Source organism: Chanodichthys erythropterus, chromosome 10, assembly GCF_024489055.1.
Source record: "Chanodichthys erythropterus isolate Z2021 chromosome 10, ASM2448905v1, whole genome shotgun sequence".
Taxonomy (NCBI): Eukaryota; Metazoa; Chordata; class Actinopteri; order Cypriniformes; family Xenocyprididae; genus Chanodichthys; species Chanodichthys erythropterus.
Window position 1 is genome coordinate 22210864 of NC_090230.1, and position 27591 is coordinate 22238454.

A 27591-nucleotide genomic window follows, 5' to 3' on the forward strand; every position below is an offset into this window, starting at 1 on the left:
ATTTGATGTAAAATAAGAATTCAAATAGGCTATGTTAAGCACAAAGAACAATCAGTGTCCCGCATTTCAGTTATGTCTGTAGTATTTTATTCTTCCCTGAAATTACAATACAGCAATATGAAATTGAGTTTAAAAGTCCATTTGCCGGATGGAGCAAATGTGGAACTAATCAAAAGCAATTAACTACAGCAACAACCAGTGGGGACTTCATATAGACACATACTGGATAAAAACATCCTGATCAAATGTGCCAGATCCAACAAAAAATAAAATTCAAGATACGGTGAATACGGTTAAATGCAGTCTAATAAAGGGGGAAAAAATAGTCATGGAAATTTATTTTAGTATAAAATTAGATTTTTACCTACTAGCCTGTTACTCAGCACATTATATTTATATATTATATTAATTATATTTACCGTAAATTACACTATATCACTCGAACCACAAATTGAGAGCCAGTTGCAGAGGCAGTTACAATTAACAAAGCTTATTGCATGATTTAAAACATGTTATTATCCAATGTGAGGGCAAATAGGCTTTCCAAATAATGTACAGTAAATCAATATTTTCAAAATATAATAGTAGTAAGTTTATCTCTCATACAAGTTCCCTGCATTGTCCCACAAAATCACGTCTACTATCCTGCAAAAGAGCAATAACCAGGTTGTCACTCACTCTACCACAGCAACAGTATAAAAGTAGCCCAGGTAACAAGTCTACAAAAGGATGTGAAATCATGAATAGAAAGTACAAAATTCAAAATAAAAGACATGACACTAATTTGTATGTCGGCACGCTGCCCACAAGTCTGTGCTGACTTTACATTGCATTTTATGTGACATTATGAATCTTGCAATTTTTAGATTCAACGTTATCAACAGGAAAAATGCATAAAAATAGTGCTACTGATTACTGTTTAGCTAGCATTGCTGTGGTGCTGTTTTAGCTGCCGTTCTTCAAAATCCCACCAGATGGAGCCGTTTATTAGTTAAACCAATTCAGCTGATAGTCAAAGTAGGTGTAAATATGAGTCAAAGATATTGATAAATACTGGATGAATTATCATTTACTCTCTAGTAATAATGACTGTCTGTCCTCAGATGCTCCAGATTCAGGTCTGTCTTCAGGTGCTGTAGCAGGAATAGTTGTTGCTGTTGTTCTGGTGTTTGCTGCTGCTGTAACTGGTGTGATTTGCTGTCGTAAGCGTCAAGCAAGACAAAAAGGTATTACATTCATACACATGACTTAACAAGTGACAAAATATGAGATTCAATGTGTTAAGTGGGAAAAGACTTGTTAAAAGATGTGAAAATATATTTTTATTCTAACTAACTAAAATAATGTGTGTTTAATTGAGTTTGTTATTGTTTAAACAGACATCGAGATGCAGGATGAGCCAGATCAGGTGAGATTCTGTGTGCTGTAAATCTGTCTGTGCTAAAAACTGTGAATTTACTACAGATTCAGATCTGTAAGATCTGTATACTGGGTGTCTGTAACACTGTGTGTTATGTGGTTTCAGAAATATAATATCTTTAACATTAATAATAATAACAACTAACTATTTAAGAATTTACTGTGAAGAACAGCTATATAATTTTTTATTATTATTACATAATTATTTATATGAATTATATAATTATATATTTAACATTAAGTGTAATTGACCCCACTTTAGGTATAACATAAACAGTGTAGCCCCCCCCCTTAATTTATATCACCATGGAAGAAGTTCACAGGTGAGGCAGAGCCAAAACAATAAAAAACAGAAATAACTCCCATATATAAACTACATAAAAATAAAGCAAAAAGATCTTGCAACTTTATTTAGAGAAAAAGTGTCTTATTAGAACACACCATTTACAATAGTAGGATTCTCTAGCCTCTTGAATTTTGTGTTTGTGAAACTGAAACATCATTCCTGTTCATTTCTTTTACCTTCTGTAAATCTGTGCTTTCTTACAGGAGAATCATCTAGATGACTCGACCCCTGATCAGACTGTCCCTCTAATGAAGAACGCTGCCAATGGGACGTCTCCAAATCAGACTGACCGTCTAACGAAGAACGCTGCCAATGGGACGTCTCCAAATCAGACTGACCGTCTAACGAAGAACGCTGCCAATGGGACGTCTCCAAATCAGTCTAACCATCTAACGAAGAACGCTGCCAATGGGACGTCTCCAAATCAGTCTGACCGTCTAACGAAGAACGCTGCCAATGGGACGTCTCCAAATCAGACTGACCCCTTAATGTAGAACACTAGCAGTGGGATGTCTCCAAATCAGACTGACCGTCTAACGAAGAACGCTGCCAATGGGATGTCTCCAAATCAGACTGACCCCTTAATGTAGAACACTAGCAGTGGGACGTCTCCAAATCAGACTGACCCCTTAATGTAGAACACTAGCAGTGGGACGTCTCCAAATCAGTCTGACCGTCTATCGAAGAACGCTGCCAATGGGACGTCTCCAAATCAGTCTGACCCTCTAATGTAGAACACTAGCAGTGGGACGTCTCCAAATCAGACTGACCCCTTAATGTAGAACACTAGCAGTGGGACGTCTCCAAATCAGTCTGACCGTCTAACGAAGAACGCTGCCAATGGGATGTCTCCAAATCAGACTGACCCCTTAATGTAGAACACTAGCAGTGGGACGTCTCCAAATCAGTCTAACCATCTAACGAAGAACGCTGCCAATGGGACGTCTCCAAATCAGTCTGACCGTCTAACGAAGAACGCTGCCAATGGGACGTCTCCAAATCAGACTGACCCCTTAATGTAGAACACTAGCAGTGGGACGTCTCCAAATCAGACTGACCGTCTAACGAAGAACGCTGCCAATGGGACGTCTCCAAATCAGACTGACCCCTTAATGTAGAACACTAGCAGTGGGACGTCTCCAAATCAGACTGACCGTCTAATGAAGAACGCTGCCAATGGGACGTCTCCAAATCAGACTGACCGTCTAACGAAGAACGCTGCCAATGGGACGTCTCCAAATCAGACTGACTGTCTAACGAAGAACGCTGCCAATGGGACGTCTCCAAATCAGACTGACTGTCTAACGAAGAACGCTGCCAATGGGACGTCTCCAAATCAGACTGACCGTCTAATGAAGAACGCTGCCAATGGGACGTCTCCAAATCAGTCTGACCCCTTAATGTAGAACACTAGCAGTGGGACGTCTCCAAATCAGACTGACGAATAATATATGTCTACAAGCATGGAAAATATGTAAAGTTGTGCCAATACCGAAAAATAAGAAAATGCCTTTCTCTGGGCCAAACAGTAGACCAATAAGTTTATTACCAATTCTCGGTAAAATAATGGAAAGAATTGTTTATGAACAGATTCAGTCTTATTTTATGAATAATGATTTAATTACAACTTTTCAGCATGCATATAGAGGAAAACACTCAACAGCCACTGCTTTGACTCAGATGATTGATGATTGGTACAAGGATATGGAGGAGAGGAAAATAATAGGTGTTGTAATGCTTGACTTCACTGCAGCATTTGATATAATTGACCACGACTTATTGTTAAAAAAAACTGGAATATTATGGTTTTTCACGAACTGCATTATTATGGATGGAAAGTTATTTGTCAGACAGAAGACAATTAGTTTACTTTAATGGAAGTTTTTCAAAGGTAAGGGTCGTGGAACAGGGCGTGCCTCAGGGAAGTTGTCTTGGGCCGCTCCTCTACACAATCTTTACCAATGATCTTCCAACTATTTTAGATAAAGCAAGCATTTCAATGTTTGCTGATGATTCCACTGTATATTTAGCAGGAACTGATATTGGTGATTTAAATACAAAACTACAAAGAGAACTACAGTTAGTGGTGAACTGGATAAGGAATAACAAATTGATTCTCAATGTATCTAAAACTACCAGTTTTGTGGTTGGAACTCCTTTTTCTTTACTTTCCAAACCGAAGCTTGAACTTAGCATAGAGCAAAATTCAGTTGAGCAAAAAGAAGAGGCTAAACTATTGGGAGTGATGATTGATAGTAGATTGTGTTGGGACAAACATGTTCAGAAATTGTTAACTAAAATGGGCAATACTTTGGCTGTTATTAAAAGATGTGCAAAATATTTTACACCACAGATTGTCAAACAAGTACTTTATGCATTGTTTTTTTCACACCTTGATTACTGCTCTGTGGTTTGGTCCAATACTTCATCAACTAATATAAAAAAACTACAAGTTATTCAGAATAAAGCTGCACGTCTGGCTCTCTCATGTGGGTTTAGATCAAATGTTGACAAAATGCATGAAAGCCTCTTATGGTTTAAAGTAAAAAATAGATTGGTGTATTCACTAATGGTATTTTTATATAATGTTATAATAAATAAAACACCTTTTATTTTATATGTCCTATATCCTTTAGTACAGATGTACATTATTATCTAACGAGGCATGCAGTAGGAGGTAGTTTTATTTTACCTATAGTAAAAACCAAATCAATTCGACGTTCAGTAATGTATAGAGCAATGTGTGAATGGAACTCTCTTCCAAATACTATTAAACTACAAAACACTCTGTATGGTTTCAAAAAATTGCTTAAGAAATATTATCTTCAAAGAAACATATACAGTTAATATAAATTTAATTTAAGGAGATACTGTTATAGGGTTCTTAGTTACATTATTTTTGATATAGATCTATTCGGAGCGGCGCTTTTTTTTTTTTATTATTATTGTATAATATGTTTTTTCAATGTAGTGTAATGTCTTGTATGTATGGTGTGTATGGTGTATATTATAAATTGTATTGTCACATGGTAGGACCCCAGGAAGAATAGCTTTGAGCTTATGCTAAAGCTAATGGGGATCCAAATAAAACAAACAAACAAACAAACAAACAAACACTAGCAATAGGACGTTTCCTAGTGAGATTAAGATTCCCTTGATGGACACTGATAACGGGACATCCTCTAATCCACCTGAAGCTGCTGAAGAGGCACTATAACATCATGTTTTGATATATGAGGTATTTTGTCCAGTCTGTGTAAATCCTCTTATAACTGCCTTCCGAAGACGGGTATTGTGACCAAATTGACCGCTGCACACAGACTTGTACTGCAAGATGGCTCTCTTCACACAGCACAGACTGACAGCTGCCTTATCATGTTTGTCTGGAGGAACGTTACAGCACAATTTCTATAGGAAAAAAACTTATTTGATAAAACAATGGCAAACATTTTTATAGCCTTCATTGATTTTTAATATATATTGTCATTGTTGAAATGTGCAAAAATGAATCATACATTCAATCTTTTTACCTGAAATTGTGAACAAATATTTGTGACATTTACTGAAATGAAAAATGTCTATTTTTCTCTAATTCCCTTTTTGGACTTGTCTTTTGTTTGGTGCTCATTGTAAGTATGTAAATATTTTATTAAAATTAATAAATAAGTGCCAGAGCAATACTGTTATACACTATACTCCTCACAAAAGCCAGTCCCACAGATCTGACCACAATATCAATCAAAATGAACTAGACATGGAGGTTTAATTTCTAGAATGTTTCAGGGAATTTTAGAAAGCCTGTTTTAAAAAGTGCCTTGAATGTGAATCCACGTGAAACACTTCTGAGAAAGGAACATTGATTCTTCTTTTCTCATAAAGTTTGTTTGTCATAATTTTTGAGTTTGAGTTATATCAGAAACAGGCCTAACTGTATTAAGTCAGGTGTACTATATTACTGAACTAATGTAGGGAATAGAGAATGAGGGTATAGGGTGTGATTTCGAGCCCCTGCCCTTTTTTCAAAATTAATCAAAAGTGCACCTCTCAGAAAAATAGCAATGATAATATTGTGGTCAATAAAACAAAATGCATTTGAATTATAATTAACATGACAATGTATACAATAGTAACGAATCGCTCAAAAGTCAGAAAAGTCCTGTTATTTTTACACATTCATCAGTCTGAAGCATTGCCATAAAGACAGATTTATACTTCTAGCGTCGGACCTATGCCAGTGCTAATAACATGAGGACACTGAGAAAATTCTTTTGACTTACCTAAAGTTAATATTTTTAAAATAAACAACATCTAGGTAATAATTTAGGTAACTGGACAGTACATTGAGATTGACCCGCTCATTCATAGTTACAATTTCATGTAATATACTGAAATTAAAATGAGAGGACTTACTTTTGGTGTTCTCATGGCCTGCATAAGATCAAGATGATGTCTTTAGAGTTTTTCAGAGGGGCAATGTGTGAGGGTAACAGGACGAGTGAAAACCTGGGGACATGACTAAATTGTGTATTTTATATAACATGGATTTCTTATGAAATTTCTTTTCGTTTAGCATCGATGGTGAGTAACACAATGCAAAAAAAAAAAAAAAAAAGATTTCTGAAAGATGATTATTTCATGATAAAGTTTAGGTTTAGATAGTGGGGACATATAACAAATGCTATTTTTTAGTATTCTCAGTAGATTTTAATATGTTTTAAATTCTATATTTTAAATTTACAGTCAGATTAATGTTCAGGACACTTTGCTTAATAATAAAATGTATTTTAGAGTTAAATTTTCATGCATATTTATACATTTATACACAGAAATGTCACCCATTCGGTGGAATGGCTTTTTAGCTATATTTTACATATCTGTTGAATTTACATTTTTAGATGAATTTGACTGATGAGCTCCCTTACGAAAATTTACCATGGTTTTATTATTGAAAAAATGTAGTAGCCTAACCTTGTTTTTTTCACGGGTTGATTACCACTTTTATTACCACAGTTTTACTACGAATACAATGGTTGATTTGTGGTTACTATGGTAACTAAAACCTTTTTTTTTTTTGGTTGGTTGGTTGGTTGGTTGGTTGGTTGTTGTTGTTTTTTTTTTTTTTTGTCTTGTAAAATCATGGTTAATTTTCATAAAAGCAGTATTTAAAAACATGAATGTGCCTTAACTGGCTTAAAGAAATTTAATGATGTGTTAAGTAATATCAATTAGAAATGCGTTGAATTGTATTTATGAATTTTGACAAATGTTGTGAGCTGCATAGAGTGAAATGATGAATGATGCTGAATAATGACTAAAATATTTAATTCAAATGAATAAATATCACAGATCATATTGTGTGTGATACTGCAATCATGTTAGCATCCAGTTACATTTCCTAAAAAGAATAAAAGTAACATTTAATTATGAATTTTAGGTACATTTCCATAACTGAAAGTAGAACATTTCAGCTGAGTTTCTCGATGTTATGATATTGGGGGAAAAAACAAAATGTCATGCATCACAAAACACCAAAAGATATGATACAAAGAGTGACAACAAAAGACGGTAGTACTTTATTTTACAGTCCTGTTCTGCATGTACATACTATGTACTTATAATAATTGTAATAACTATAGGTACTAACCCTGAACCCCACCCTAAACCTAACCTTAACCCACGTGGTTATATCCCTTATATATAACCCAGTACTTTCTTTGGTAGCCTAAGTAAGTATGCAAGTGCACATACTGTAAAATAAAGTGCAACCCAAAAGACATATCAGATATCAGATAATAAATGTGGTCAAAATGTGCGAGTCAGTGTCCAGTATTAACTCAAACATCAGTTCCAGTGGATAGAGCATTCGGTCATCGTTTTTTGCGGACATTTTCATACACAGCCTCTGTTTTTGATTTCTGCAAGAAAACACAAACTCAGTCAGAAAACTGCTGATGTGACAGTTTAAAATCTAATAATACAATTGTTAAATGTTAAATGTTAAAATACTCCTGGAACTGCAAATGGCAGCAATCTAGCAGTCAAATGATACATTACAAACATCGGTGTAGACACAGCATTACTTTTCTCAGCACAGCTAAACTTGATAGAGCAAGACATGTAATGGTTTTAAGATTTAAAAATGTTAATTTATTAAATGTATTTTATTAAATGATTTGATGTTTATTTGATGTTGGAATAGGCTCCGGCAGATGTACAAGATGTTTGGAAAAGGGCGATTGGATGAATTTGATGTCTGTATTTTCATCTGGACGATATCTATTATTTGGCATTGTTGATCTGCCGATGGATCAGTGTTTGCAGCCCCAGTTTTGGCGAAATGTTGGATACTGATACTGATACTATTTTCAATAAAAGATCAACATCAAAACCTTTGTTAATTCTCAATAAGAACTAAGAAAAACAGTCAGACACTGGTTTGTAATAAATGAAGATGCTGAGATCTAGAAGAGATCTATAGTGTTTATGTTCTGTTGGGATTTAAAGTTGCTGCAGCAAGACTGGTCTTCAATGAACCAAAGAGAGCGCACGTCACTCCTCTCTTCGTCAGTCTGCATTGGCTGCCAGTAGCTGCTCGCATCCAATTCAAGGCTCTGATGTTTGCCTACAGAATGACCGCTGGCTCTGCACCGTTATACCTTAACTCACTACTTCAGACTTACGCACCCTCCAGAAACTTGCGTTCTGCAAGTGAACGGCGCCTTGTGGCGCCATCACATAGGGGCACAAAATCACTCTCCCGGACCTTCTCCGGGACTGTTCCTGGCTGGTGGAATGACCTTCCACGCTCTATCCGAGCAGCTGAGTCTCTAGCCATTTTCAAAAAAATGCTAAAGACGTATCTTTTTCGTCAGCACTTGACCCAGTAATAGTAGCACTTACCTTGACTAATATTCTTCTCCTATCTATTTGTGTATTTATTTAAAAAAAAAAAAAAAAAAATCGCTATGAGCACTTTACTGACATAACTGTGACTTCACTCAGCACTTACATACTGTTGTTCTCATGTTGATTTGATTGATTCTACTACTCTCATTTGTAAGTCGCTTTGGATAAAAGCGTCTGCTAAATGACTAAATGTAAATGTAAATGTAAAGTGTTTCTGTTGTCTGAGTTTTGTCTGAGTTACTGAAGAGTAGAGCCTGTGCTTCAGTCCAGGATGAGCCAGAAAACATTTATGTGCTGCATGTTGCAATAATAGTGTAATCACTATTGTTATCACTATCACAGTTTTTCTGTAAAACTTTCAATCAAAATTTCTTTTTTCTTTTTTTTTTATATTAAAGAGGGTATTTTACTTTGACAGTTTTTGTTTGGCAGCCATAGCTGCCAGTTATTTGACCGTTTTATACGTTTTTCTTTTCTTTTCTTTCTTTCTTTCTTTTTTTTTTTATACAGTTAAGGCAATAATAATAATAATGTATGGGCTGTTATTCACCGTCTGTTCACTAACGGTCTGATGCTGCAAACTGCACTGATCAAGCTTCAATCACACTAACTGACTGAAACAGCTTCTTACCGCTTTTATTGTTGTTGGTTTACTCAATGCTGGATCAGTTCTGTCTTCCTCCTGGATCTGAACTGCATTAACAAATGAGTTAACAACAGAGCTTGCATACTTATATAGAAATATATATATATACTTATATATATATGAATTAAATGCATTACATATTAATAATTGATTTCCTGACCTGTTTTTTTAAATTTCCTGTACATGCAGAAGATCCCGACTACAGCTACAATCAACAGAGATCCAACAGCAGCAGCAGCAGCAGCAGAGATCGGCTCTATCAGAGAGACCAGAGGACCTGAAGGAGACTGTGGGGCCAGTGCTGTAACGGCTAAAGAGAGAAAGTAAAAGATGTGCAGTCTACAACAAAAGAGATCAGTTTTCCAAAAGTATTGTTAGCTAATAGAGAACACTGGTGGCAATGGTCTCCACAATCAATCTGGGCCCACAATGCTTTTGGGAAACACAGTCCAGGTCAGTAAACAATGACTGTTGTACCTGCACATGTGTGACAGAGGTGAGTGATGTCCAGATGTTGAGTCTGGTTGCTGATGGGATTGTTCAGCACACAGCTGTAGGTGTTTTTATCCTGATATTCCACCTCCAGAGGTAGAGAGAGACTGATGCTGAGATCAGACACACTGATGCTGGACAATAAACTGTTTCCTTTGTACCAGGAGAGAGTCACATGACTCACATTCACAACTGAACACACCAATGAACAATTTGATGATGACAGATTTTGTGAAAAATCTCTGGTGATGTTAGGAGTGGGCAGATGAGCTGGGAAATATGAGAGAATAAACAAAACCACAATTAATTTCCAGCAAAAATCTGGGTTACAATGAGACAATGGCACTGAATGGCAGTGACCCGCAAACACTAAAGTCCTCACTGTTAGTACAGCGACAAGACGTGAACAATATGAGAGTTAACATGAGTTTAATGTGAAAATCACCTAAACTAATGTAAGTGTTGTGTAATGTTCTTTTATATTAAACCAAAGCATTACATATCTGCTGTTAAAACATCCAAACAAGCAGTGCTCGCTGCAGAGCAAAATGACCTCCAGCTCCACCTCTCTGGAGCTCAAGGGTGGAGCTTAGCCTGTTTATTGGGTGGAGAGATGGGGTTATGGGTAGGGTTAGGGTGTGGTTGGAGGATGCAGCTCCACCCATCATGCCCACAGTAGGTCCAGAGAGGGGGAACTGGAGGTTATGGCTCTGCAGTGTGTAGCCTCCCCATCCAAAAACTGACCCAACTGACTTCCATTATAACCCTCTAGGGGTCAAATAACAAAAAATCAAGTCAGGAATCTTGGTGTGATTTTAGAGTCAGACCTGAGCAATAACTAAATCAGCAAATTATCATCTCAAAAATATTGCAAGAAAGAATTAGATGTTTTGTCTCCAATCAAGACTTAGAGAAACTTGTTCATTCTTTCATCACCAGCAGGGTGGATTATTGTAACACTGGCCTTCCCAAAAACACCACCAGACAGCTGCAGCTCGTACACAACACTGCTGTCAGGAGTCTGATCAGAACCAGAAAACATGAACACATCACACCAGTCCTCAGGTCCTTACACTGGCTTCCTGTTTCGTTTAGAATTGATTTTAAAGTACTGTTACTTGTTTATAAATCACTCAATGGCCTATTGGACCTCAATATATTGCAGATATGCTCACTGAATATAAACCTAACAGATCACTCAGATCAATAGGATCACATCAGTTAGAAATACCAAGGATTCACTCTAAAAAAATGGGAGTCTGCTTTCAGCTATTATGCCACACATAGTTATAACCAGCTTCCAAAAGAGATCAGATGTGCTCTACAGTAGCCACATTTGCTGAATGAACACTGTGCTATGTCCAAACGGATTGCACTGTATTTTATTTATGTATCCTCTTTTTTATGCTAAACTGTTTTAATACATTTTATATAATTTTTTATTCTCTACTTATATTGCCATTTCTATTTTTATGAACCTATTGCACAGCATTTTCTTAACTGTTTTAATGAATTTTATATCAATATAATTCGTATGTATTTGTTTCCTTTTTATGTAAAGCACTTTAAATTACCATTGTGTATGAAATGTGCTCCATAAATAAACTTGCCTTGTCTATAAGTGCCTCTCTGTAAGTCTTATTTTCTTTATTTAAAAAAAAGGAAATCATCATAAAAATAAAAATAAAAAATCATTATTTTTTTGTTATCATTCTTATGCCATAAATTCACTGAATAAGCTTAAAGGGATAGTTCACCCAAAAATGTGAACTAATTATGTAATTACTCACCCTCGTGTCATTCCAAAATTTTTGTTCATCTTTGAAACAAATGAAGATCTTTTCGATGAAATCAGAGCTTTCTGCCCTTCCAGACTTTGACCACTTTGACGCTTCAAAAGTTCATAAATACATCATAAAACTAATCCATAATTGAGAGGTTTAGTCCAAATTTTCTGAAGAGACTTGATCGCTTGTTATGATGAACAGATTGAATTTAAGCTTCTTTTTTTCATATATAACCATTCATCAACGCAAACATCAGTTATGATAAACTGAAGCTCAAGCATGTTCTGAGCTTCCACAAGAACCAATGAGGTTTGGTTGAGCTTCTGTTTATGTGCCCTGATCAAGGTTCATATGTTAATAAAAGCCTAAATTAAATATTTTCATTATATAAAATGATCACGCATCTTCAGATAATTTGGACTAAGCCATATGATTCATATGGATTAGTTAGAACTTTCCTTTTTGGGCGAACTAACCCTTTAGCTTTTGCTGAACTAATAAAACAAGAATATGTGAACATTTGGACAAATAAACTCTTTACTCACCATAGACAGAAACACTAAATGTTTTTGATGAATGTTTAGCTCCAAATATATCTAGTTTATAGAGTCCAGAATCTGTAGTTGTGATGTTTGTGATGGTCAGAGATCCAGTTTGATTGTCCAGCTTCAGTCTGTCTCTGAATCTCCCATCAGAACCATTAAATGTGGAGGAAATGTGTTTCACTCTATTGATTTTAGCTATGATAGAGTTTTTAGCTCCATATTTCCACAGTATGTTGTCGCCTTCATGTATTTCAGTCACATCAGAGTGTAGAAGGACTGATTCTCCCTCCATCACTGACACTGAATCACCAAACACACCTGGAGAACATGAACAGGTTTTTTGCAGATTATGCTTTGCGAAGGATGAAATCTGCTGCGATTTGAAAGTAAATAAATATTGTTTTTTGACAAATGAATTTGTATTACATTTGTTGTCATGCATGATTACTGCAGAAGTATTGTATGAAATTAATATATTTAAAATCACAAAAAAAGGCCTACATTTTGAAAGCAGGACATTTCTAAGTTTCTTTTTCCATTATTCTCCATTAATTTTAAGATTTTAATACATTTCCATGACTTTTCCAGGCATGAAAATTAAAATTCAAAATTCCCTGACAACCAGAGATCTGAATCCAAGTATATCTCAAAATAAAATCTTTTATTAAATAAAAAAGATTTATTTGATCTGTGATAACAAGTGTAAACAGTCTAATCTATACCTTAGCAGTAGTTTGTTAATTTGTTCTAAAACAATTATCAGACATTAAGCCATAAAAATGCTTTTAAAACTTACCAGTTGAACACCTCCAGCACAAACAGAGCAAAACAAACGTGTAAAACATTGTCTTCACACATTCAGTATCTGATCAAACAAGACATGCTGAAAACACTCAACCTGCTGCAGATCCTCCCATAACAGTTTGATCTTCCCTCCACACACACACACACACACACACACACACACACACACACACACACACACACACACACACACACACACACACACACACAACCTTGATCTTTATCAACACTGCAGTAACACTTTTACCATAAGGCTCATTAGTTAAACATTAGCTAATGTATTAACTAACACAAACTAACCATGAGCAGTACATTTGTTACTGTATTTACTAATCTGTGTTAACGTTAGTTACAGTTTTTTCCAATTGCTAACACACTAAAATGACATGCACAGCACAATTATTTAAACTGACACACAGAGAGCAAAACTTCTTCTCAAGTCTCCAAAAGTCTAAACACCTTTTCTGTTTTACACACATTTTGCATTTCAAAATAGCACTTTTTAAATTCACTAAATACAGTTCTCTGCATAAGACACAACAATCTGACATAAAGTCACATGTTTGCCATTTCAAAACACTGCCATTCAAAATGACACTACATGAGCTAATTGGCCAATTACATGTGCCACCTGGCCAAACACCTCAGTGGTTAATTGTTAACACTTCAATCAGGATGTAAGCACTATGAAAAGACCACAGGTGAGAACCTTTTTTTTTTACAACAACAATGGAAGACATTGCAGAGAGAGGAAGAGGAAGAGGAAGAGGGAGGTTGAGAATAAGAGGGGGAGGAAGAGTGAGAGGTAGGGGTAGAGCAGGTAGAGGAGTTCATGGCTAAAGAAGACAAACACTTTCAAATGAAATCAGAGCAACCTTAGTAGATCATGTCATCAACCATGGGTTGACAATGCGTGAGGCTGGACAGAGAGTGCAGCCAAACTTGAGCCGTTTTACTGTCGCCTCTGTCATCCGGACCTTTAGACTGGAGAACAGGTATGTAACCAAAATTTCATGTAGTACACATGTAGTATACCCCATGTCATAGTGTATCAGTTGGGTGACACCTGTTTACTTAGTGTATGACATCGGCCATTCATGAACTGTACAAGTTTCCTGTACAATGTACTCTACTGTGGGGGAAAATATTTAGGCTGCATTGTCCAAGCCCTATATATATTTTTATTTTATTTTTTCTAAAGGACTGAGAGACGACACCATGGTGGAGGAAGGGGCCAAATGTTCACCGGGGTACAGGAAGCTGCCATTGTAAACTTGGTTTTGGAAAATAATGAAATCAGATTACGAGAAATTCAAAGCCACATCATCCAAGACAACACCTTATTCAACAACATTCAACGAGTTAGTCTGTCCACATTGGCTCGCATTCTCAAGCGAAAACCAAATCAGAATGAAACAACTTTATAAGGTGCCGTTTGAGAGAAACTCTCAAAGAAACCAAGAGTTCAGACGAGCATATGTGGATGTAAGTACTATATTGACTGCAGTACACTACACACAACATTGTTTCCCAGTGTACTGGATAACACCATATTGAGTGATTTTTTTTTTTTTGTTCTTTGTTTTCAGGGAGTACTGGAAATGGATGCTCATGCAATCCCACATGAGTTCATCTTTATAGATGAGGCTGGGTTCAACCTAGCAAAGACCAGAAGAAGAGGGAGAAACCTCATTGGCCACAGAGCCATTATAGATGTTCCTGGCCAACGTGGTGGGAACATCACAATGTGCGCTGCCATCTCCAATATGCATGGTGTCCTCCACCGTCATGCCAAACTTGGACCATACAACACAGCCCATATTCTCACATTTCTGGACAGACTTCACAACATTCTCATACCACCAGAGCGTATGAATGATGCAGACCATCAAAGAAACCGGTACGTTGTAGTATGGGACAACGTGAGCTTTCATCGTGCAGCCCCAGTCCAAAACTGGTTTGCTGACCACCCAACATTTCTCGTGCAATACCTCCCACCATACTCACCATTTCTGAACCCCATAGAAGAATTCTTTTCGGCATGGCGGTGGAAGGTATACGACCGGCAGCCCTTTGTGCGCATGCCTCTTGTGCAGGCCATGGAAGAGGCATGTGATGAGATTGATGTGGGTGCAATTCAGGGATGGATAAGGCACTCAAGGCGCTTCTTCCCTCGATGTCTGGCAAGGGAAGATATTGCCTGTGATGTTGACGAGGCGTTGTGGCCAGACCCGGCTGTGCGGCAAGATGCTGCCTAATTATTTTTCTTGCCTTTTTTTTTTGTTTTGTTTTTTTTACTGTAATATATTTTTTTTCAGAAATTTTCTTTTTCAGTTTACTTTTTTTGTAAGAATATTTTTGTTCAGTCCCATGTAAATATATCTGCTGTGCTTATGTTGTACTGACTTGTTTACTGTAGTGAAGGAAAAAAAATAAAAATGTTGCAACAGCATGTGTGTGTATCTGCAAATATTTCTGTGCATGTGAACAATCTGATACATATTTTAGTATTATGGCAAAGCATACTAAAGATGGGGGTGCTTTTCATTATGCCCAACAGTGTGTAGGTGGTTAGGCAAAAATCTGGTAATATGAATGAAGTGTGTGCCATTTCATGCAAAAGTTTGATTTTGATAATGCTCTGTGTAGTTTCGGTTGCAGTGCTTCATTTTGCAGGATATATGAGGTATTTTGCAGTTTGGGTGTGTGGTTTTGTGAATTGTGTTAAGTGTTTTGATAAAACCAGACTAGTTTGAAAAATTGTGTGTTAGCAATTGGAAAAAACTGTAATGAAAATACAGACGTTCATTGTTTGTTCATGTTAATTCAGTGCATTAACTAACGTTAACAAGATTTTAATAATGTATTAGTAAATGTTGAAATTAACATTAACAAAGATTAACAAATGCTGTATAAGTTTAGTTCATTATTAGTTAACTTATGTTAACTAACAAACCTTATTGTAAAGTGTTGTCGTTTGACTATATTAATTACGTAAAAATAGAAGAGTGGAATATTGTGTGAATTTCCTTGAACTATATGGTAATATAGATCTTACTGATTTTATAATTCAATTGAATTTCCACTTCTTACTGAAGTGACTAGCAGCTTATCTATCGAGTCAAACTGAAACCTGCTGCGGTCTGTTTTCTTCAGAAACAATCTGCTGGATGGACAAACATCTTGTGCAGGAATGCATCTGACTTTACTTCAATAAACTAATAAAGTACTGAATCAATCCATCAAAACTGATGCATGTAAAACAGCTGGATTCTAGCCATCAAGAATCAGTGATAAACAATCTACTCTGCTCTTGATTTCTCTTCTTCTTCTCTACCTAAACTCTTCCTAAATGAACAACAGGTTAAAAGACCAGTAGGCCAGACTCAAGTTCTTAATTACACTATAATTGTTAGAGGATATAACTTTGTTTGACAGGCAACAATACTGACTCAGGGAGTCTTGCTGCAGTCTGTCTTATTTGTATCTGTGAAAGCCTAATAATATTTAAATTCATCCAAATAATTACTGTTATATTCCTCCAATTTTGTATCATGTCAGAGTCTCTGCAGGTGTTATGAAGGTAAATTAAAGATTTTTTAAGACCAAGTAAAGAAAATTTAAGGAGTAAACAATAGATGGTATGCATTGATGTCACTTTCCTGTCGGAACACGCTCCCTCAACCTATATGTATACAATATAGGTAGGTCTAAATCCAGGTAATTGCTTATATCAATGTTATATACACTATATTGCCAAAGGTATTGGGACACCCCTCCAAATCATTGAATTCAGGTGTTTCAATCACTTCCATGGCCACAGGTGTATAAAATCAAGCACCTAGTCATACAGACTGCTTCTACAAACATTTGTGAAAGAATGGGTCGCTCTCAGGAGCTCAGTGAATTCAAGCGTGGTACTGTGATAGGTTTCCACCTGTGCATTAAGTCCATTTGTAAAATTTCCTCACTACTAAATATTTCACAGTCAACTGTTTATGGTGTCATAATAAAGTGGAAGCAACTGTGAACAACAGCAACTCAGCCATGAAGTGGTAGGCCACGTAAAATCACTGTCACAGTGTGCAGAAGTCGCCAACTTTCTGCAGAGTCAATAGCTTCAGACCTCCAAACTTCGTGTGGCCTTCAGATTAGCTCAAAAACAGTGCGTAGAGAGCTTCATGGAATGGGTTTCCATGGCTGAGCAGCTGCATCCAAGCCTTACATCACCAAGTGCAATGCAAAGCGTCGGATGTAGTGGTGTAAAGCACACCATCACTGGACTCTAGAGCAATGGAGACGTGTTCTCTGGAGTGACCAATCATGCTTCTCTGTCTGGCAATCTGATGGACGAGTCTGGGTTTGGCGGTTGCCAGGAGAACGGTACTTGCCTGACTGCATTGTGCCGAGTGTAAAGTTTGGTGGAGGAGGGATTATGGTGTGGGGTTGATTTTCAGGGGTTGGGCTTGAACCCTTAGTTCCAGTGAAAGGAACTCTTAATGCTTCAGCATACCAAGACATTTTGGACAATTTCATGCTCCCAACTTTGTGGGAACAGTTTGGGGATGGCCCATTCCTGCTCCAACATGACTGCACACCAGTGCACAAAGCAAGGTCCATAAAGACATGGATGAGCGAGTTTGGTGTGGAGGATCTTGACTGGCCTGCACAGAGTCCTGACCTCTTCCCGATAGAACACCTTTGGGATGAATTAGAGCGGAGACTGTGAGCCAGGCCTTCTCGCGAACATCACTGCCTGACCTCACAAATGTGCTTCAAGAAGATTGGTCAAAAATTCCCATAAACACATTCCTAAACCTTGACGAAAGCCTTCCCAGAAGAGTTGAGGCTGTTATAGTTGCAATGGGTGGGCCAACTCCATATTAAACCCTACGGATTAAGAATGGGATGTTATTAAAGTTCATGTGCACATAAAGGCAGGCGTCCCAAAACTTTTGGCAATATAGTGTATATCATCCAGTCCCAAAATTTACAGTTTTTTTCAGTGTTTATTTAAAAACACCCAATTATGCAGAATATCAGATGGTAAATATTTAATTGATGAGTTGTCAATACTATATATAACAATACAATATAAAGAGTAGGATTTTACCCCAAAATTCAACATATTAACAAAATGATAACTGCAAATTCACATTTTGCTGCCTGGAGTCCAGTTGTTTCTTTGAATCTTTTCTGCTTTCGGCAGTCTGTAAAAATATACCTTAGATTAGTGTGTTTAAAGTCACTCTTGCTGATGGTGACGTCACATACATACCCTCCATATGTCAATATGTTCTCTAAATGCACATGTTTAGGGAGCAGACAACACGATATCCATTACTTTTTAAATCAGTTTACAAAAAAATAGCTGAAAGATTGAATAGCTCTGTTCCCATCCAGACTATATGGAGTATCTTTTACTGCACCTTCTGATCACACTGTAAAAAAAAAGGTGATGTTCTGCATCAGTATTTTTTTCTTATTCTCCATTACAAATGTCTAAAGATTCTTAAATCTAGATACATTTACTTGAGAAGCTAAATTAATGGGATAAAGTCTTGTTTTCTGTGAAATTGATCAGAATGCATTGAGTTTATGACATATTTTCTAATGCAAATAATTTAAACATCCTCAGGATACATTTGCAGAAGCAAAATGAAGACATGAAAGTGATTTTCTGATTAAAACAGGAACAAATATCTGCCAGTGGGCACAGAACAATTCACTTATTTTTTTCAAACCATATTGACAGATATTTGTTCTTGTTTTAAGCTTAAACTCGCTTCATTTTGGTTTAATTTATCAGAAAACAAGGTTTCATGTCTTCATTGTGCTTCTCAAGTAAATGAATCTTGAGCATACTAAAAAAAAAAATATGTTCATCACATAAAGCAATTGTGTCTCTTCAGAATATCTGGACTAAACCACTCAATTCATATGGACTAGTTTTACAATCTCAATTCTCAAAGTGGTTTTGCATAGCTGCCACTGGAGGGACAGATGACTATGAATGTAAGACTTTCTGCTCAGATTTAAGGTGTTTTTAAGACCCGCAGAACCCCCGAATGTGTTTGCTGCATATTTACTGAACCCTAAATGTGTTTGTTGCATTTTATATTTACCACTTACATTTCCTGTCAGTACTAAGACTCTAACCCACAACTTTCGGTTACAAGTCTGACTTTCTAACCATTATAGGCCACAAATGCCCCGTATGCGATTTCAGCTGCAGATTCTGAGTCTGACTCTGTACAGGGAACAGAAATGATTCACCTCACAACAAGTTTTTTCTGGTCTGTTTACATGACACTGTTTTCAACCTAAAACTGAAAACAATACAAAATATTATCATATTTTCATAAGAGTGCTCAGTTTGAACACTAAATTAATGTTGGTCGAGCCATTCCACCAAATGGGTAACATTTCTGTCTCCTGGACATTTCATATATAAATATGAAAAAAAAAGTAACTCTAAAATACATTTTATTATTAAACAATGTGTCCTGAACACTAATCTAACTGTAAATTTAAAATATATAAATTAAAACATTAATTAAAAAAAAACTACTGAGAACACTAAAAAATAGCATTTGCTAGATGTCCCTGCTATCTAAACCTAAGACTCCACCATATGCTTAAAAAAATTCATACCAGGGGTGGCTAACGTCAACATCTTCAGCAGGAAGTTGCATCATCTTGATCTTATGCAGGCCATGAGAAGACCAAAAGTAAGTTCTCTCATTTTAATTTCTGTATATTTGATGAAATTTTAACTGACTGAGAAGGTCAATCTCACTGTCCAGTTACCTAAATTATTTCTCAGATGTTATTTGTTTATTTATAAACATATATTGACTTTATGTAAGTCACTAGAATTTGCTCAGTGTTCTCATGCTATTAGTGTATGCCATGTGGCCATGTCATGTGTTTTTGGTTTTGTTTGTTTGTTTTTTTTCTTTTGCTTAAAAACTCAATCCGGTTACATATATGAAAATAACAGGAGTGAGTAGAGTCCTCTGTTTTGTTGATTCAATAAATATGAGTTGATATATTACCTGTTTTATGAGTTTTACAGTCGAATTACTTAAAGGTGCCATAGAATGTCTTTTTAAAAGATTTAATATAAGTCTAAGGTGTCCCCTGAATGTGTTTGTGAAGTTTCAGCTCAAAATACCCCATAGATTTTTTTTTTAACTCATTTTTTTAACTGCCTATTTTGGGGCATCATTAAATATGCGCCGATTCAGGCTGTGCGGCCCCTTTAAATTCTCGTGCTCCCCGCCCACAGAGCTCGCGCTTGCCTTAAACACCATAAACAAAGTTCACACAGCAAATATAACCTTCAAAATGGATCTTGATAGTGCTCCGTGGCTAAAGCTAACATTACACACTGTTGGAGAGATTTATAAATAATGAAGATGTGTTTATGAATTATGCAGACTGCAAGTGTTTAAAATGAAAATAACAACAGTCTCCGTGAGTACAGTAATAAACAATGGTAACTTTAACCACATTTAACAGTACATTAGCAACATGCTAACAAAACATTTAGAAAGACAATTCACAAATATCACTAAAAATATCATGATATCATAGATCATGTCAGTTATTATCGCTCCATCTGCCATTTTTCGCTGTTGTCCTTGCTTGCTTACCTAGTCTGATGATTCAGCTGTGCACATCCAGACGTCCTGCCCTTGTCTAATGCTTGAACATGAGCTGAATATGCAAATATTGGGGGCGTACATATTAATGATCCCGACTGTTACGCAACAGTCGGTGTTATGTTGAGATTCGCCTGTTCGCTGGAGGTCTTTTAAGCAAATGAGATTTATATAAGAAGGAGGAAACAATGGAGTTTGAGATTCACTGTATGTCATTTCCATGTACTGAACTCTTGTTATTCAACTATGCCAAGGTAAATTCAGGGCACTTTTTAATTCTAGACATATAGGATTAGTTTTACAGTATGAATGAAATACTTGCAGGGAGCCAGTCCACCACGAAGTGACAAAACATTTTTCCTTTGTCTTTCTTATCTTTTGTATAGAAGATGGAGAGAACCCATACTGTGTGGAAACATCCACCCATGGTTGGCATGATGCAAGGATTGAAACACCCACAACCCTCTGTGTTTCCCCCTTTTTGACTCTCCTTCCCCTTTTCTCTCTATCTCTCTCTCTTCTCCTTTTTCTCTTCTTTCCACCTTATTCACTGTGAAGTACTACAAACACACATTCCTTCAACACAGAAATCTCATTCCTGTCTTCTATAAAATGAAAAAGAGCCTTTTTTTTATTATTATTGAAATACATCTTGCCTTAAAAGTTTTTTTTTTTCTTTTTTTTTGAATATCAATTAGCCTATTTAAAACTTATAACTACCAATTTCTTTAAAACAAATGCTTTCTTGAGGGGAAAAACAAAGCTATTAACTGACGTGCTCTTTTTAAATGGCACACAAGTTTGGTAACAGGACTGAGAAAACATGCATCCATCTTCTGCTTAAAAACCTTTTAAAAATTAAAGTAACCAGAGACTGACTAATACACATTTTGAATAGTTAAATATGTGTATTATTTTAATAAGTGTTGAAAACATCAAAAAAGTAAAGTTTAATTTTGAGGAGTTCAAGGATTAGTCCACTTTTAAATAAACTTTTCCTGACAATTTACTCACCCCCATGTCATCCTACGCCTTCCCTATTATACTTACAAAAAAACAAAAACGAAACTGCCGCCACGTTCGTTCCGTAAGTACAATAGGAAAGGCGAAGGACATACCGCGTAAGCGTTTTGAAGAATGCGGAAACTGGAAGTACGTTCAAGGTGATATTTTGTGTTTATAAAGCATATACAGTTGGATTTGTTTCGAAAATGACCAATTGTTTCGCTAGATAAAGACCCTTATTCCTCGTCTGTATCGTTTAAAGCCTTTGAAGCTGCACTGAAACTGGAGGCCAGTGAAGTCCACTATAAGGAGAATAATCCTGGAATGTTTTCATCAAAAACCTTCATTTCTTTTCGACTGAAGAAATAAGGACATGGACATCTTGGATGACATGAGGGTGAGTAAATTATCAGAAGAAGTTTATTTAAAAGTGGACTAATCATTTAATTACAACCAACCACCAAAAGTCAGCCAATCAGTGGAATGGCCCAATCATTTTTAAAAACCAAGGATTTGTTGTCATGTTAACACCTTAGATCTCTTAAAAGCCCTGAATGTGCTCTTTACAGGACACACAGACTTAAACCGTGACATGTATGGTGTCAGAGAAACTCACTAAAATATAATGTCCACTACAGTAGACAAAAAGTATACTTCTGGGTCTCAGAAGAACAACAAAATTAGCGCTATCAGCAAGACTCAAGCCCACGCTGTGTGGGTGGGGCAGATCTCAGCCAGAGGTCCATCGCGCCAGCTGAGTTTTTTTTTTTTTTTTTTGATCTTCTCAGACTGCAGAGGAAGAAGCGATCTCATACAATAGATATTATCGTTGTTGTTTTTTATAACTATTTGCGGTTAAATATGAACGTCTTCCTATTTTTTTTCTCAGCGGGCTTGTTTTTGCCTTACCATGGTAAGACATATTTATGTCTCTATCTATGGTTTGTAACAGCTCTAATATCTTTATATTCGTCAGAAAAGCAGTTTTGCTTGACCATTGTAAGACATGTATTTGTTATGGGCTAATCTCTCCTCTGGTAAAAGAAGATAAACGACGAATGTGACATTGTTTCAAAAGTGATGCAGTTTCGTGAATTATATCAAAATATAAATAACGTGGTTGTGTTTAGGTTAGGGTCAGGAAGGGGCATCACCAGTTTGAAAACCTGTAAGTTGTCTAGACCCAGGGAGGGCTAATAGTAATCCCTAAGAAAACAAGGACATTTTCTGGGAATCAGTGTTTGGACTCACTATCCTCATCTGAGACACAATGCATTGCTGATTGTGAAGATGCTATAGGTGTCATTAAAAAGGTCCTAATAAAATGTCTGGTAAAATGATCTCCCTCAACCAGTATAACTACAAATAATTCTAGAAAATGTTAGGAAATATGGGATGCAACCAAGGGTGTAGCTTTCACAGGCCTCGTTTTTCATTTTTCAAATCCATGAGTCTCTTGATCATACTTCTTAGCTGGTATCTCGGTTTGTGTCTGCTAAATCTCTGTGCTCTCACTCCTGATAAAGCATCGCTGCCATTCTACCCTTTACTATCAACAGAATGGACGGTTACCGCCGATATAGTTGTGACTCACTTTATTCAACCAATGACTATAGCCTTCCCTTGTGTGTTCATTAGTTAGTGATGATCTTACAATTTATATGTAAAGGGGACTGTATTTGTGTGATAACCATTTTAATAAATAAATTAGCTTAGTTAAATTTCTATATGTTTGGCTTAATGACAATGGGAAATGTTGGTCCCATGGCTAAAATGTTTGAGAACCACTGTTTAATATTATTGATCAATGTTATCTATTGTCAGAATTGGATTTTGAATTATTCTTTCAATTACCTGGTTAATAAATTGTACGAATTTATTCTGACCTACTCTGAAATCATTGACTCTAGAAGCTAAATCCATGTTACAGAAAATATGCAATTCGGGTTAGCAGACTAAAATCAGCTTTAGGTGGAGCTTTGGGACAAGCCAATTAATTAAGTGTACTGTAAAGTCTTTTCTAAATTTCTGTTTAGAACAACAGAGTGCTGCACATGTTCTTCTGCTGCTTGTTTGAATGTTTTATATTAACCAAAAAGTAATTTATAGTGATTTGTTCCTTTCTTCTCCAGGTGTGTCTGGTGTTGATAAAGAGACAGTGTCAGTGTCAGTGAAGGAGGGAGATTCAGTCACTCTAAACACTGATTTTAAAACAAACCAACAAGACACAATCATATGGTATTTTAATCGCACTCGCATCGCTCAAATCAATGGAGATCCCAGTTTTATCTGTACAGATGTTCAGTGTAATGAAGGTACTGAGAGATTCAGAGACAGACTGAAACTGGATCATCAGACTGGATCTCTGACCATCATGAACACCAGAATCACAGACTCTGAAGAATATGAACTAGTACTGATGAGCAACAGCGACAGTCCAAAGATCTTCAATGTTACTGTCAGTGGTGAGTCATTTAATGAATGTTTAAAAGCAGAGTACATATTTTTATATCACATCATTATTTATTTATTTTTTTGTGTACTTGTAGCCTATATTAATTCACGTACAGCAAATAGATCATTTCATGAAAAATACTTAGTGGAATTTGTTGATTACACTATAAATTAAATTCATTTTTATTTAAAACTCAATAATTACCATTGATGAACCGTTAGTTTTAGTGGTTAGTTGATTTAAAAAATAGCTGCAGGTGTGTTCTGGTAAAGATTTTCTTATCATATAATCTCTGATCATTAGCCTATTTGACGTAAAGTAAGTATTAATATATGATAAATGGTTTCTTGTGTAATCACTTTCAGTTCCCACGGGTTATGTAAGGTTTTGTTTTTCCTCAGCAAGAAAGTCTGAAAGAAAAAAACAATGGTTTCAGAGGTTCCTGCTACAGAACAAGATAACATGTAGAACCAGTCAGTGGAAGGAGAATCTGTCACTTTAGATCCTGTTGTAGGCTAATGAAAAAAAAAAAAAAAAAAAAAAAAACGCCCATTTCTGCAGGAAAACCACAGACCTGGCAACAATTCAACAATTCTACAAAAAGACATGAAATCGTGAACAATACAATACAAAAATAAAAAAATAATAAAAATAAAAGACATGACACTAACACGAAAAACAGACTCCTGACAGCTGTATATCAGTGCACTGCCCATGAGACTGTCTACACTGAATTCACCTTGCATTTTGTGACATTATAGTATTTTTAGCTGCCGTTCTTCAAAATCCCACTAGATGGAGCCATTTATTAGTTAAACCAATACAGCTGATAGTCAAAGTAGGTGTAAAATATGAGTCATAGATCTTGATAGATACCGCATAATCATTCACCTTCCAGTAATTATGACTGTCTGTCTCCAGCTGTTCCAGGTTCGTGTCAGTCTCCAGCTGTTCCAGATCCAGGTCTGTCTTCAGGTGCTGTAGCAGGAATAGTTGTTGTTCTGGTGTTTGCTGCTGCTGTAACTGCTGGTGTGATTTGCTATCGCAAGCGTCAAGCAGGACAAAAAGGTATTACATTCATACACATGACTTAACAAGTGAGAAAATATGAGATTCAATGTGTTAAGTGGGAAAAAACGTGTTAAAAGTTGTGAAAAGTAATGTGTGTTTAATTGAGTTTGTTATTGTTTAAAGAGACGCAGAACAACCCAGATCAGGTGAGATTTCTGTGTGACCCGGTGAGATCTGTGTGCTGTAAATCTGTCTGTGTGCTAAAAAACTGTGAATTTACTACAGATTCAGATCTGTGAGATCTGTATGTGGTGTTTCTGTACCAGTGTTTATGTTGTTTCAGAGAAAAATAATAACTTCAACAATGATCAGAGGTGTAAAGAGTCCTGAAAACCATACTTGAGTAAAAGTACAGATACCTTACAGTGAAAATGACTCCATTACAAGCTACAAGTCACCAATTCAAATACGACTTGTGTGAAAGTCTGATTTTAACAGTAATTGAGTATTTTACTCATGCTGAATGTAGGCTCAGAGATGCTTTAGTCCTCGACACCTGAGAGACATGCCAGTGAAACACAAGAAACAGTTGATTTGTAAGATGAGAAATCAAGTTTATTTTCTAAAAACAAAATAAAACTGAAGACCTCGATATTGTAATAAATCAAGGTCGACAGCCTCATCTACAGTGAGGCTGTTGTGTTGATGTGTAATTGCATTACTCATGTGTAATGTGTAAAATGTAATTGCATGATTCATCACAAATGTATTGGATTAAAAAATACATTACTTGCTCAAAAATTTAGTCAAGCAGAGAGTAAAAGTTGCTAATATCTTTGATACTCAGTACAACTACAAAGTAGCCAAAAAGATGATACTCAATTACTCAAATATTTGACACTTCTGACAATAATAATAACTGACTATTTAAGAATTGTTTTACTTTAATATGAAGAACAGTTATTTAAATATTTTGATATTATTCTTGCACAATAATTTCTATGAATTATATAATTATCTATTTGCATTAGGTGTAAATGACCCCACTTTAGGTATAACATAAACACTGTAAATAGTTTTTTCCCCCCTTTATTTTTGTCACCTGGAGGAAGTTCACAGGTGAGGCAGAGCCAAAAACAATACAAAACAGAAACAACTCCCAAATAAACTAAATAAAAAAAATAAAGCAAAAAGATCTTGCAACTTTATTTAGAGAAAAAGTGTCTTATTAGAACACACCATTTACAATAGTAAGATTCTCTAGCCTCTTGAATTTTGTGTTTGTGAAACTGAAACATCATTCCTGTTCATTTCTTTTACCTTCTGTAAATCTGTGCTTTCTTACAGGAGAATCATCTAGATGACTCGACCCCTGATCAGACTGTCCCTCTAATGAAGAACGCTGCCAATGAGACGTCTCCAAATCAGACTGATGCTCCAAAGAAGGATACTAGCAATGGGACGTCACCTAGTGAGAATAAGATTCCCTTGATGGACACTGATAACGGGACATCCTCTAATTCACCTGAAGCTGCTGAAGAGGCACTATAACATCATGTTTTGATATATGAGATATTTTGTCCAGTCTGTGTAAATCCTCTTATAACTGCCTTACGAAGACGGGTATTGTGACCAAACAAAAAATGAATCATACATTCAATCTTTTTACCTAAAATTATTATGTATTATGTAACAAATATTTCCTTTCATGGAAAATGTCTGTTTTTTCATGATTTTGGACTTGTGTTTTGTTTGGTGCTCATTGTAAATATGTAAATACTTTATTAAAATGAATTCATAAGTGCCAGAGGAATACTGTCATACACTAAACTCCTTACAAAAGCCAGTCCCACAGATCTGATTGTTAGTGTCGCTGCCAGTGAATGAGACACAGGTTCAGTTCAATCAAATATATGAGTATATATAATGTGCAAACCAAGCGAAACTCACTGCAGAGTCAAATGACATCCAGCTCCACCTCTCTGGACATCTGTATGTGGAGGGATATGGTTGCGGGTAGGGTTAGGGTGTGGTTGGATATTCTAGCTCCACCCTTTAGGCCCAAATTACATTTGCTCCTCCTCGCCGGATGTCTGGAGGAGTTAGACATAAGCTCCACCCATTTGCTCTGTTGTGAGCAGCCTCTCCCAGCAACTAAAGGAGTAAAAAGAACACAGAGCACATAAAAAAGCACATGAGTTGATGGTTTATGTTGACACTGTTTCTAATCAACAATAAGGTGTAATGAAAAGCTTTCATGTATTTTATATTGGATGAAGGTTATTCTTGGAAAGGTGAACTAGTTAGGACACTGGATGGCACTCCAGTGGGATAGTATGCATATGATTTTAGAATGCCTACAAACCTTTGAATGGAAATGTCAGGAAGTTTATAACAATACCAGTGCACACAGCCAAAGTGTTCGGTGATTTTACTAGGCCAACAAGTAAAACTGTGGTAATGCCTTATCAGACACCACTATCATCAAAATAGCACTCAGAAAATCTC

At 36.2% G+C, this 27591-nt stretch overlaps 3 protein-coding genes across 4 annotated transcripts in view; 2 read left to right on the plus strand and 1 right to left on the minus strand.

Moving 5' to 3' along the window:
- LOC137027934 (carcinoembryonic antigen-related cell adhesion molecule 1-like) overlaps nt 1–26882 on the plus strand; it is a 31862-nt gene extending 4980 nt beyond the window's left edge. Inside the window, exons 3-7 of one of the 2 annotated variants that reach the window (XM_067396566.1) lie at nt 10804–10806; nt 23750–24082; nt 24994–25140; nt 25267–25289; nt 26431–26882. In XM_067396566.1, the coding sequence (XP_067252667.1) occupies nt 10804–10806; nt 23750–24082; nt 24994–25140; nt 25267–25289; nt 26431–26634 (710 nt within the window). In that variant the 3' untranslated portion in view covers nt 26635–26882. Of the gene's footprint in view, nt 1–1103; nt 1227–1379; nt 1409–1968; nt 5405–10803; nt 10807–23749; nt 24083–24993; nt 25141–25266; nt 25290–26430 lie in introns of those variants that run through there. The other variant, XM_067396567.1, reaches the window with a different exon arrangement.
- Nucleotides 7249–13032, minus strand: LOC137027936 (CD48 antigen-like). The gene is made up of 6 exons (XM_067396569.1): nt 12938–13032; nt 12142–12459; nt 9795–10079; nt 9478–9627; nt 9303–9364; nt 7249–7680 (listed from the first exon to the last, which is right to left on the minus strand). The coding sequence occupies exons 1-6, from the start codon at nt 12984–12986 to the stop codon at nt 7633–7635; spliced, it is 912 nt and encodes a 303-aa protein (XP_067252670.1). The 5' UTR covers nt 12987–13032; the 3' UTR covers nt 7249–7632.
- On the plus strand, nt 14364–15377 carry LOC137029525 (uncharacterized). Its single transcript, XM_067399130.1, has 2 exons — nt 14364–14430; nt 14535–15377. The coding sequence occupies exon 2, from the start codon at nt 14547–14549 to the stop codon at nt 15201–15203; it is 657 nt and encodes a 218-aa protein (XP_067255231.1). The 5' UTR covers nt 14364–14430; nt 14535–14546; the 3' UTR covers nt 15204–15377.
- Nucleotides 26883–27591: the final 709 nt, after the last annotated feature.

Excerpts from the sequence above, each read along its gene's own strand:
- LOC137027936 (XM_067396569.1), bottom strand. The coding sequence starts at position 12,986 with ATGTTTTACACGTTTGTTTTGCTCTGTTTGTGCTGGAGGTGTTCAACT. Across the intron at positions 9,628-9,794 it reads CCTCTGTCACACATGTGCAG|CCGTTACAGCACTGGCCCCA; the intron begins GTACAACAGTCA and ends TTCTCTCTTTAG. Across the intron at positions 9,365-9,477 it reads CAGGAAATTTAAAAAAACAG|TTCAGATCCAGGAGGAAGAC; the intron begins GTCAGGAAATCA and ends TTGTTAATGCAG.
- LOC137029525 (XM_067399130.1), top strand. The coding sequence starts at position 14,547 with ATGGATGCTCATGCAATCCCACATGAGTTCATCTTTATAGATGAGGCT.